Genomic DNA, 13,482 nt, shown 5'->3' with positions numbered 1-13,482 from the left:
ATTGTCCTGGAGGTCAATTCCTCCCAGTGATCCTACAACAACCAAGGCACCAAGAGTGCACCAAGAGTGTCCACCTCAGGTAACTGGGGAGGCTGAGCTACTGGGCCCTACAGGACACCTGGCGCGCAGGGCCACTCTATCAACACAGGGAAGCAGCCAAAATGCGGAGACAAAGAAACAGGTCACAAATGGCAGAAATGGAGGAAAGAAAACGACTGGATATAGAGTTCAAGGCCACGTTTATAAGGTTTTTCAAGAATTTTATGGAAACCGCCGATAAATTTAATGAATCCCTCAATAAGTATAGTGAGACCATGGAGGACATGAAAAAGGACCAACTAGAAATTAAGCATACACTGACTGAAATAAAGAATAATTTACAGAGATCCAACAGCAGACAAGAGGATCCCAAGAATCAAGTCAAAGATTTGAAATACAAAGAGACAAAAAATACCCAACCGAAAAAGAAAAAAGAAAAGAGATTCCAAAAATATGAAGATAGTGTAAGGAACCTCTGGGACAACGTCAAGCGTACCAACATCAGAATTATAGGGGTACCAGAAGGAGAGAGAGGGCAAGATATTGAAAACCTTTTTGAAGAAATAATGACAGAAAACTTCCCCTACCTGGTGAAAGAAATGGACTTACAAGCCCAGGAAGCGGAGAGAACCCCAAACAAAAGGAATCCAAAGAGGACCACACCAAGACACATCATAATTAAAATGCCAAGAGCAAAAGACAAAGAGAGAATCTTAAAAGCAGCAAGAGAAAGACAGTCAGTTACCTACAAGGGAGTACCCATACGACTGTCAGCTGATTTCTCAACAGAAACCATGCAGGCCAGAAGAGAGTGGCAAGAAATATTCAAAGTGATGAATAGCAAGAACCTACAACCAAGATTACTTTATCCAGCAAAGCTATCATTCAGAATAGAAGGTCAGATAAAGAGCTTCACGGATAAGAAAAAGCTAAAGGAGTTCATCACCACCAAACCAGCATTATATGAAATGCTGAAAGGTATTCTTTAAGAAGAGGAAGAAGAAAAAGGAACTCTTACCATTTGCCACAGCATGGATGGAACTGGAGAGCGGATAAATACCACAGGATCTCACTCATTTGTGGAATATAATGAACAACATAAACTGATGAACAAGGGCTGATCCAGAGACGGAGAGGCATTGATTGGACTGTCGGGCCTTGGAGGGAAGGTAGGGGAGGGTAGGGGTAAGGGGGAAAGATCAACCAAAGGACTTATATGCAAGCATATAGGCCTAACCAATGGACACGGACAACGGGGGGGTGAGGGCATGAGCGGGGGGGGGGGGGGGTAGAGGGTAATGTGGGGACAAGGACACATATGTAATATCTTAATCAATAAAAAATATATTAAAAGAAAAAATATTTAAAAAAAGGACCTTCCTTTGAAAGTCCTGTTCACATTGGTTTCAAATGCAGCACATTGGATAAAAAGACATTGGTGGCTTTGGTAAGGACAGAGTCGCCAGTATGAAAAGGAGAAAAAGAGAGGAAGGTCAGATTGCAGTAGGTTAAGACCGGATGAACATGCAGAAATCACCTGTGGGTCTTGTGAGAATGCCAATTCCGCAGGGGTGCGTGGGGCCCAAGATTCGATTCTGCATTTCACAGACTCTCAAGTGGTGCTGGTGCTGCTAATCCATGGACCACATTTTGAGTACAAGTTCTTTGGCTACCATTTCAAAAAGCTTTAGATTTTAAGTATAACCTCAGGTCGTAGTAGTTAAAATATATATATATATATATATATATATATTCTCAAGTTTGAGAAGTCTGTGTTGATGAATCTGTACCCAAAGGGCCAGGATTATTAAAGGAATTTGTAGATTTAAATAAGGAACGTGGAGTCGGGTCATAAAGGATCATAGGGCATCTTAAATTTTGTGTGTAGAGAAATAAAGATCTGGGAGGTTTTCCATTTTAAGGTGCTTTTCAAAATACATTGTAAGCTAGAAAATTAAGATCTTTATAATTCCAAATCCTTGTAAAAAGCCACAAGCTGCTCAGAAACCTTCTAAGAGCTAAACTATATTTTAATTCAATGATCCCCATCCCATCTGGCATTTTCAAAGAGGAAAGTCACTTTTGTAGAGGACAATTTCTCTTGAGTTCAAGAAAAATGTACTGTTTACCATATTTCCTATACTCTCCATTATAATGTTTCTGTTTTCTTCATTTAAAGACAAAAATAAACAATTAACAGGCCACACATAGACTTTTCGTAGTATTAAGAAAACTAGGAAGGTGACATTAGGCCATTCTTCATAAATTTATAACTAAAACAAAGAAAATTTATTTTCAATGTGAATGAGTAGAAGAGCCTTTAAAACCAATTTTTCTGAAGCCTGGTTTTGGGGGGGGTGGGGGGTGGTGGTTAAGAGCATTCTAATGAGATGTTTTGGACCATAACTTTGGTGAAATTAAATGGAATGAACAATAGTTTGCAAATTCTGTGCCAACCATCCCCCAAGCACCACATTTCTAAGACTCTTGTAATAAGCCCCCAATGTTTCCCCTGCCACACACTCTACTCATTCCCACCCTTTCTCCACACAGCTGTCAAAGACACCTTTTTTTAACTTTAATTTTTATTTTTCAAGTACAGTTTACTTTCAATATTATGTTGTACTAGAGGCCCGGTGCACAAAATTTGTGCGGGGGGACGGGGGGACGGCGGGGGGTCCCTCAGCCTGGCCTGCACCCGCTCCAATTCAGGACCCCTAGGGGGCCTGTCTGACTGCCAGTTTAGGCCCAATCCCAGCGGGTTCAGGCCTAAACCCGCATTTGGACATCCCTCTCACAATCGGGGACCACTAGCTGCTAACCACTCACCTGCCTGCCTGCCTGCCTGCCTGATCACCCCTAACCACTCTGCCTGTCCGCCTGATCACCCCTAACTGCTCTCCCCTGCTGGCCTGATCACTCCTAACTGCTCCCCTGCCAGCCTGATTGCCCCTAACCACCTCTGCCTCGGCCTCCGCCACCATGGCTTTGTCCAGAAGGACTGGATGACCAAAAGACGTCTAGTCAACCTGGTCTAATTAGCATATTACCCTTTTATTAGTATAGATGGGTTTTGGTTGTACAGTATAGTGGTTAGACAATCATATACTTTACATAGTGTTCCACCAGTCTTTCCAGTACCCACCTGACACCACACACAGTTATCACAGTGTTATTGACTGTATTCTCTATGCTGTGCTCTACATCCCTGGGACTGTTTTGTAACTTCCAATTTGTGCTTCTTAATCCCTTCATCTCTTTGGGGAGAGGGGTTGGGGGACTGGGACAAAGGCACCTTTTAAAAGCCCCAACCAGGTCAATCATGTCACTCCCTTACTTCATCTTCATGGAGTTTATGTTGAAAGGGCCACTCGCTCAAGGAAGGCTCCCTCACCTGGTTGGGTTCAGTCCCTTGCCATAAGCTCTCATAGTAACTATCTCTTCCCACATAGGAGTTACCTCTATTGTAATTAATTGATTGCATGACTTTTGTTTGTAATGCCTTCCTCCCTCACTCCCCATGGAGTCTGTAAGAATAGGCTTTATTTCAGGTGCACCCAGTGCCTGTAGCCCACTGACTTGCACATAAGAGGCACTCAATAAATGTTTGTTAAAGGAATGAATAGTATCAAATTATACCCGCTATTGTACTTCTGTTATATGCATGCTTCTCAAAATAAGTTTATTTTAATTGCAAATACATTTAATTACTTTAATTTAGGGTATTAGTTCAATGTCTGATAAAGTGCTCCATGGCATAAGCTGATTCTAGACATGTAATGACAGTACAACCTGCTGCCAGTTTACTTCTTATAAGAAACTAGAGGCCCAGTGCATAAAATTCATGCATGGGCTGGGGGGGGGGGTGTCCTTCAGCCCGGTCTGTGCCCTTTCATAATCTGGGCCCTTCGGTAGGGTCCCTAGGCCTGGCCAGTGATGAGGGCCTATCAGGGCTTTCCTTCTCCGAGCTGCTGGCTGCCAGCAGCTGGCCCCACCCCTGCTGCTGCCACTGTTTGCCATCTGTGTGGCACTGCTCCCCACCCACCACCAGTCGCCTCCCTCTGCAAGTGACAGGTGTGGGGTATGGTCGCTTGGCTGGCCTGGGCCTCCCTCTGAGGGGTGATCACTGACCAGGCCCACACACTCACCACAGCATCGCTGGCCAGTGGCCTGGGCCTCCCTCTGTGGGGCGATAGATCGCGGGGTCCCCAGATGGATTGCCCGGCAGAGGGAGGCCCCACCCACCCGCCGTGGCGCTATCAGACAAGTAGCCTGGGCCTCCTTCTGTGGCTGCCGGCTGGGTGGCCTGGGCCTCCCTCTTTGGGGTGATCAATCACGGAGCCCCCCCATCAATCACCCCACAAAGTGTGGCCTGGCCTCCCTCTGTGGGGCAATCATGGGGCAATGGAGAGGCCCACCTGGCCAATTGCATCGCACCCGCCTTGGCTGGCCTGGCACTAGTGGGTGTCATAGCGTGGTCATCCGGAGGTCATCTGGCAGGTCGTCCAGATGGTCGTTCTGCTGTCCAGTCGTTAGATCGATTTGCATATTATGCTTTTATTATTATAGATGAATTAACCTCTGAAAGTAACTCTCGGGTCTCAGCATAAATGTCGTCACGTTGCAAACCCAATAATCAGTCAACTTTATCCTTTCTAGCTACTTTATTGGCAATTAAAATATACTGTGGCAATGGCTTGGTTTATGGGGTTAGGGGGTTGTAGATTATAAGATTACTATGGCAATGGGTCATAGTACAAAGGTATTATTATTATTATTATTATTATTATTATTATTATTATTTCTCACCAGAGGATAGCTTTTCCATTGCTTTTCAGAGAGTGGAAATGAGGGAAGGAGGGAAGAAAGGGGGGGGGCATGGAGAGAGAGAAACATTGATGTGAGAGAGAAACATCAATTGGTTACCTCCTGAATGTGCCCTGACCAGCCCAGGGATCAAACCTACAATCCAGGTACATGTCTTTGACTGGGAATCAAACCTGTGACCCTTTGGTGCTCAGGCCAATGCTCTAACCACTGAGTCACACAGGCCAGGATCAAAGGTTTTAATTCTTATGGATAGAGTTATAAGATAAACACATTTGAGTTCATTTTAAGTAAAATAAAACTATTCATTAAAATAATTACCTGATTTAATAATGTTTATAAGCAAAAACGAATACTTTCACTATGAATTTTGTCACTTATAAAAACACTGACAATTATTTTATTTGACTTCCATAACAGTTCTGTGAAACAAATAAGGATTATAGTCCCCATTTCACAGAGAAGGTAAAGTATGGCACCTAAAGTCACACATCCAGCAAATGGGAGAGAGTAAAATGCTAACTCAGACCTTTTCCTGTCAAATTTTAAGATCTTTTTCCATGTCACATGGCCCTTCAGTATTAGATTGTAACTTAATAAACAAAAAACTAGGTATAATATTGTAGCTTTCTCACTCTTTAATTTTCCTTTCAAAGACCTTATTTTAAAATCCAAATCTTTGGGAATCATACGGGCTGCTCAGACTATGTGCCGATGTTAGAAATACCAAACTAAACTAAGCATGTGTAGCTCCAACTCCAGTTTAGGGGTTGAGGTGAGGAACTATTTGTACTGCTCTCTTCTATAGCCTATTGCTGAAATAATTTCTCATAAAGTCCAACTCTTTTATCTTCAGAAGTTGTTTTATTACCATCTTGACTTTATGCATGACAGAAGCCCAAACAGACAAAATTAAATACACATAGAGCATCTGTGTTTGTCAGCATAGGGCTTTTATTACCTTTTCCTAATCGATAATCCTCTCACTATTATCTCTTTGACTTTTTAAGCTAGAGCTCTTTGATGCACAACTGGCATTCCAGCATCCCTTAGCAACCTTTGTGGACCTAGAAATAGCTACAGAACTTTGAAAGAGCAGGGAGTTGTAAACTCAAACCAAACAGAATGTTTTTAAAAGTAAGCAGAATTTAATGAGGGGTTTTTTTAAAAAAAGATATAAAGTGATTTTATTGCTCACTACAACAAGCATATCAGTTATAAAATAGAAAACATTTATTTGGACAGATACTTCAATATATCTATATCATACCAACTGATGCAGAACTATAAAACGAATACTTTTGAAGATGTTTGAAAAACTTCCACTTTATAAAGATTATTTAAAGGCCAAAATAGCACTTAAAAATGGTTACAGTGTCCTGGCCGGTGTTGCTCCATGATAAGAGCATCACCCTCACACCCAAAGTTGTGAGTTCGATTCCCAGTCTAGGACACATACCTGTGTTGCAGGTTTGTTCCCTGGCCTTGCACCAGGGTTTGTGTGGGAGGCAACCAATTGGTGTGTCTCTCTCACATCTCTCTCTCTCTCTCTCTTTCTCTCTCTCTCTCTCTCTCTCTCTCTCTCTCTCTTTTGTGCTCTCTCTCTCTCTCTCTCTCTCTCTCTCTCTCTCCCCCCTCTCTCCCTCCTACTCTCTCTACAAAATCAATGGAAAGTCCTCAGGTGAGGATTAATTTTAAAAAAAAAACCAGGAGCACCAAAACCCCATCGAAGCAAGTCTAGCCCCAGAGGGGTGTCTCCAGCACAGAAGCTCTCCCACTGCAGACACAGCTGATTCTCACAGCCAATTGGCCTGGAGGTCAATTCCTCACAGTGATAACTACAACAATCAAGGCTTAACTACAACAAGACTGTGCACAAAGCCCACAAAGGGGTGCACTAAGAGTGTCTACCTCAGGTAATTGGGACACTTAGCACAGAAAGGCACTCTATCGACACAGCGAAGCATAAAAAATGCTGAGACAAAGAAACAGGACACAAACGACAGAATTGGAGGAAAGCAAACTGTTGGATATAGAGTTCAAAACCACACTTTTAAGGTCTTTAAAGAACTGTCTAGAAGCCGCCGATAAACTTAATAAGGCCCTCGAAAAGACTGGTGAGACCGCCGATAAATGTAGTGAGATCCTCAAGAAATCTAATGAGACCCTCAATGTTGTGATAAAGAACCAACTAGAAATTAAGCATACACTGACTGAAATAAAGAATATAATACAGACTCCCAACAGCAGACCAGAGGGTCGCAAGAATCAAGTCAAAGATTTGAAATACGAAGAAGCAAAAAACACCCAACCAGAAAAGCAAAATGAAAAAAGAATCCAAAAATACGAAGATAGTGTAAGGAGCCTCTGGGACAGCTTCAAGCGTACCAACATCCAAATTATAGGGGTGCCTGAAGATGAGAGAGAGCAAGATATTGAAAACCTATTTGAAGAAATAATGACAGAAAACTTCCCCTACCTGGTGAAAGAAATAGACTTCCAAGTCCAGGAAGCGCAGAGAACCCCAAACAAAAGGAATCCAAAGAGGACCACACCAAGACACATCATAATTAAAATGCCAAGAGCAAAAGACAAAGAGAGAATCCTAAAAGCAGCAAGAGAAAGAAAATCAGTTACCTACAAGGGAGTACCCATACGACTGTCAGTGGATTTCTCAACAGAAACTTTGCAGGCCAGAAGGGAGTGGCAAGAAATATTCAAAGTGATGAATACCAAGAACCTACAACCAAGACTACTTTATCCAGCAAAGCTATCATTCAGAAGTGAAGGCCAGATAAAGAGCTTCACAGATAAGAAAAAGCTAAAGGAGTTCATCACCACCAAACCAGTATTATATGACATGCTGAAAGGTATCCTTTAAGAAGAGGAAGAAGAAGAAAAAGGTAAAGATACAAACTATGAACAACAAATACACATCTATCAACAAGTGAATCTAAAAATCAAGTAAATAAATAATCTGGTGAACAGTATGAACTGGTGATTGTAATAGAATCAGGGACATAGAAAGGGAATGGACTGACTATTCTTGGGGGGGGGGAAGTGTGGGGGTGAGGGAAGAGATTGGACAATAATCGTGCACCTATGGATGAGGACAGTGGGTGGGAAGTGAGGGCGGAGGGTGGGGTGGGAACTGGGTGGAGGGGAGTTATGGTGGGAAAAGAGTAACTAATGTAATAATCTGAACAATAAAGATTTAATTTTTAAAAAAAGACCAAAAATAAATAAATAAATAAATAAATAAATAAATAAAACCAAAAAAATGGTTACAGATTTTTAATTTCTTCCAGTCAAGATGGAGGAGTAGGAAATCATGGTACTGGCATCTTCCCATGACCACATCAGAATTACAACTAACTTGAAGCTAATATAATATTGTACATCAACAGTAATTTTTTTAAAAAAATTTAAGTGGTTAAAAATTTGTGTACCTCCTAATCCCATACAGAAATGGAAAAAAAAAATTCTACTACCAGGTATAAACCTAAGACAAATGAAACATGTGTCCATATCAAAACTTGTACATGACTGTTCACAGCAATGTAATTCAAAATAGCTAAAAGATAGATACAACTCAAATGTCCATCAATTGTTAAATAGGTAAATAAAATGTGGTATATCTAACTGATGAAATATTATTTGGCCATAAAAAGGAATGAAGTACTAATATATGCTACAACATAGATGAGCCTTAAAAGTGTTATGCCAAGCAAAAGAAGCCAGTCACAAAAACCACATATGGTCATATGAAATGCCCAGGGCAGGGAGATCTGTAGAGACAGGAAGTCAATTATTGGTACTTAGTGCTGGGCAGAGGGGAAGAAGGAGGGGATGGAGAGAGCAGACAATGGCAACTATAGGGCATAGATTTCCTTTCTGAGATAATGCGAATGTTCCCAAATTGACTATGGTGACATGCATTTATCTGTGAATACACTAAAAGCTATTGAATAGTATGTGGATTATATTTCAAAGAAGCTGTAAAAAATTATTTAAATAAATAAATAATAACCCACTTAAAGCACTGTTTTAATAACATCCTTCCTCCACTCAGAGTCTAATACCCACAACATAGACATAAGCTGTATTTTATCGAGATTAATTTACCTTATACACTGAGTGGCCAGATTATTATGACCACCTGACATTTGTAGGCAAATTAGCTATAATTTTGCGCTGAAGTTGCTAGAGGGCCAGATCATTATAAACGTCTGCATAGCACAACATACCTAAGTATCGTTGCTGATCAAGTTCATCCTATCATGTTGATGGCATATCCCAATGGAGATGGCTTGTTCCAACAAGACAATGCGCCATGCCACGGTGCTCGTATTGTGCAGGAGTGGTTTCAAGAACATGAGGGAGACTTTACCTTGCTTAGGTGGCCCCCACAATCACCAGATCTCAATTCAATTGAGCATTTGTGGGACCAAGTTAAAAGAGCCATAAGGCAGCCATCAACCATCAAATCTCACAGAACCGGACAGTGCTATTCATCAGGCATGGTGTCAGATTCCTCACATCACCTTTCAACATCTCGTAGAGTCAATGCCAAGAAGAATCGCCACAGTACTGAAGGCAAAAGGTGGCCCAACAAAGTACTGATGGGGTGGTCATAATAATCTGGCCACTCAGTGTAAATTCTAAATGTATAACTTATAAACTGAGCAACAAATATAATAGATAGTTTGGGTGAAATAAAATATTTTAAAATCATTGGTAGTGCAACTAGATCTGCATCATCTTGCTATTTATTTCTGTACTTCATTTGATTGCACATGTTCAATTAAATTGATTCATAGCAATAAGTATCTATCAATGGCAAGATTTTGAGTTGTTTTGTGTGTGTGTTTTTCCCAATAACTCACCTTTTAAACTTAGTATATTGTTCATTTAAAGAGAGATAGCAAGACCCAAATACAAATGAGTAAATCTGTCAGCACAAATTACTTCGCTGGTCTCTGCTTTGTTAAAAATTAATATGTAACATTGAGTTTGAGGGCACATTTGAGTTCAATTTTTTTAAATAGAAATTTAAAGCAAATAATTGTGTAATCCTTGAGTCTTTTTCTCAGAACCTTGGTTCTATGGAATAGATTTTGAAAACCTATGACCTAGGTGCTAAAGCCCATATCCCTTAGGACGGCATGTAAGATTTTGTGTCATTTGCACTTTATCCATCAACCTAGCTGCATTTCCTACCAAAATGTCCCATTTCCCAAGTCCATCAGCATCTTTCATGGGTTATACTTTTACCCTGGCATTTTTCTCAGCCAAATGTGACCCATGTACTACTGCCTTCTAACCTAAATTTCTATTTTTATTCCAAAAGTTAAAATGTTAATGCCTCATGAAGCCTGGTGACTGTCCCCAAAGCACCTTGTATATACCTTTATCATCAACATGTGCTGCCTTGTGTGACAATCATTTCTTCCTCTCAACTGTGAGTTCCTGAGAAAGAAGGGCTAATTTAAACATCCTTGAGTTCTCAGGGACTTTCAAAGTTTCTGCTACCTAGTAATCACTCCTTAAATGTATTGAACTAATTAATCCATTAATTAATCCTATATAATAAAGTGATAATATGCAAATTGACCATCATGCTCTCACACAAGATGGCTGCCCCCATGTGGTCAAAAGATGGTCACCCCCATGTGATCACAAGATGGCTGCCATAAGATGGCCAGCAGGGGATGGCAGTTGGAGGGGACCAGGCCTGCAGGGGAGGGGAGTAAGGGGTGACCAGACTGACAGGGGAGGGCAGTTTGGGGCAACCAGGCCTGCAGAGATGACAGTTAGGGGCAACCAGGCTGGCAGGGGAGTACAGTTAGGGGCAACCAGGCTGGCAGGGGAGTGCAGTTAGGGGTTACTGGGCTGGCAGGGAAGGGAAGTTGAGGGGGACCAGGCCTGCAGGGGAGGGCAGTTGAGGATGACCAGGCTGGCAGGGGAGGGCATTTGGAGGCGACCGGGCCAGCAGGGGAGCAGTTAGGTGTCGATCAGGCTGGCAAGGGAGTGGTTAGGGCATGATCAGGCAGGCAGGCAAGCAGTTGGGAGTCAGCAGTCCCAGATTGAGAGGGATGTCCGACTGCCGGTTTAAACCGACAGTCGGACATCCCCTGAGGGGTCCCAGATTGAAGAGGGTGCAGGCTGGGCTGGGGGCTACCCCCCCTCCTGTGCACGAATTTCATGCACCAGGCCTCTAGTATAAATAATAACTAGGAGAGTGATTATAGTGGCTAAAACTGCAGGTTTACCTAAGTTAGTCAACAGCCAACCCTCTTATTGAGTTGATATTTTAGGTTCTATAAGTACTAAGTAGAAATCACTCTTCTAAATCATGCTAATTTTAATTTTGACTTCATTTTTCTTTAATAATGACAGCACTCACCAACAAAGGAAAGCAGGATGACCAGCAGGACAATGAGAGCGCAGATACATGGAACCAGGACCAGCAGTAGGAAGCGGAGAACGTTAGCAGTCGTCAGCTGCTGAGAGCAGCCATCACCCACAGCATCTTCCTCAGCCCCCAAGACCTAAAGCGAAAGAGAAATATGAGCCGGTGCTGGTTTGGCTCAGGGGATAGAGTGTTGGTCTGTGGACTGAAGGGTCCTGGGTTCGATTCCAGTTGATGGCACATGCCCAGGATGCAGGCTTGATCCCCAATAGGGGGCGTACAGGAGGCAGCCAATCAATGATTCTCTTTCATCATTGAGGTTTCTCTCTCTACCTCTCCCTTCCTCTCTGAAATATATATATAATATATATTTATAAAATAAAGGTGATAATTCTAGTAAAAAAAGAGAGAAATATGGAACATGGCTTTAATATTACAAAGCAACTCAGTACATGGCATGAAATTGCATAGCACAGCCACCATCCAATCAAAGCAGCAGCATTCCTAAAAGATTTTGCTGTGTGTCCTTTAGGACATGAAATGAGGTTTAGACACCAAATCATGCTAATAAATTAACAAATAACAGTACAACCACATTCAGGGAAGAGCAAATCAATATTTCTGAAATGTTTTTCAGAAGTGCATGAACTTTTAATGATACTGCATCTTGATTATTTTTAAAACACATTTGCCAATTCGGTATTATTCCAAAGGACCATAAATAACTATGGCAAAAACTCACGTTGGCCCAGAGTTATAAGCAAAGACTGCCTAGTATAGTGTATAAGACATTGGTAAGTGGGTGTAGACAAGACATTCTCCAGACTTCGTTGTTGTTAGGCTCATTAGTCCTAACCCAAATTTGCATGAATCTGGGTAAAGTAAGTTTTCAGCCATTAATACTTCAGCAAGTTTTAATATTACTGACCACGTGTTTAGTGACAAGTTGAACAATAAAAGAGCCTGCCCGGTTGTCCAGTTGAACACTTATGATCCCTTCGGACATCAACCCTGCAGCCTGTCCACTTGTGAGCGGATGATGAGGTGCCATAGTGATGGTTCACATAAAGTTCTCGTCTTCAAATACTTTAAACTTTGCTTAGTTCAATCTCTTGCCAGAAACGATGTCTGGAAACTCGTTTATTGCAAATGGCTAGCTTCATGCAGTGAGTGACTTTTTCAACAGGGTCTGAGATGGAATTAAAAGTGACTTGAATAACTCACCAACTTGAGTTATTCCCTTGATGAAGGTGTTTCTGGCAGTTCTCTCTTGGACTTCGGACTCTCCTGCATGTTCTCCTCTGACAGTTTCAGAGCTTGAACTACAACCTCTGTGTAACTGCCTCCTGAATCTCTCTTGAGTCCCAAACTTCCTTTCAAGTTAAGCCACGTATTTCCAGTGCCTAGTGCTTAACAGCATCTCTCTCTCCTGTAACGCTGCCATCCACTATTTACCATGCTTAGGTCTCTTCCAGCTGTTTTTTGTTTTTGTTAATCCATCCTCAAGCCTATCTCCCATTTCAGTCACCACCTCTCTCCTTCTTTGTCATCTAAAATGCTCAAAGAATTAATATTTATTGTCCAAATTTCCTCACTTGCTGTTTACTCTTGTGGCCACTGCAATTTGGCACCCACTTCTGTACCCAAACAGCTTTTGCTGTGGTTCCCCACGACCTCCATGTTGCGACATCCAAGTGACATTTCCCAGACCTCATTGTAATGACATCTCAGAGTCATCTGAGAGATTCTCAGTTAGCCACTCCCATCTGCTTCAAGCACTGTCTTCCTCTGACTTCTCTTTCTTCTTCTCTGGCCATTCCTCCTCTTTTTGTAAGCTCTTATCTCACACCCACTTTCTCCCCACATGCCGGAAGCCAATTCCAGCATGTCAGCAAGGGCTGAAGCATCTGGAGTGGCAAGGGCATTTCCCCAAACCTAAAAAGGGATGACTGCTTGCTGCCAGACAGTTCAGGGCATCTTAATCTACATGTAATCTACTGGCCAAACACCTGAACAGCCATAGACAAATTCTTCCATTCTGACAATGGACTCTATAGGAAACCTGACCCTTTGAAGTGTATATCTTCACCTTGCCCTAGGACACATTGTGTTAATAAAAAGCAAGGGATCCTGAGATGAGGGGATCTTAGTTTCTTTAGCTAGGCTCCTTTGACTCCCAAATGCCTTTCAAAATTATGCTTCGT

The 13,482-nt window shown here is 41.9% G+C and overlaps 1 protein-coding gene across 1 annotated transcript in view; it reads right to left on the bottom strand.

Annotated features, from left to right (window-relative positions):
- CORIN (corin, serine peptidase) overlaps nt 1–13,482 on the bottom strand; it is a 217,925-nt gene that overhangs the window by 174,085 nt on the left and 30,358 nt on the right. Inside the window, exon 2 of the mRNA XM_059671920.1 lies at nt 11,273–11,417. Coding sequence (XP_059527903.1) covers nt 11,273–11,417 — 145 coding nt within the window. The remainder of the gene's footprint in view (nt 1–11,272; nt 11,418–13,482) is intronic.

This window comes from Myotis daubentonii, chromosome 1 (assembly GCF_963259705.1).
Source record: "Myotis daubentonii chromosome 1, mMyoDau2.1, whole genome shotgun sequence".
NCBI classification, from domain to species: Eukaryota; Metazoa; Chordata; class Mammalia; order Chiroptera; family Vespertilionidae; genus Myotis; species Myotis daubentonii.
This window is presented reverse-complemented; position numbering and strand designations above follow the sequence as displayed.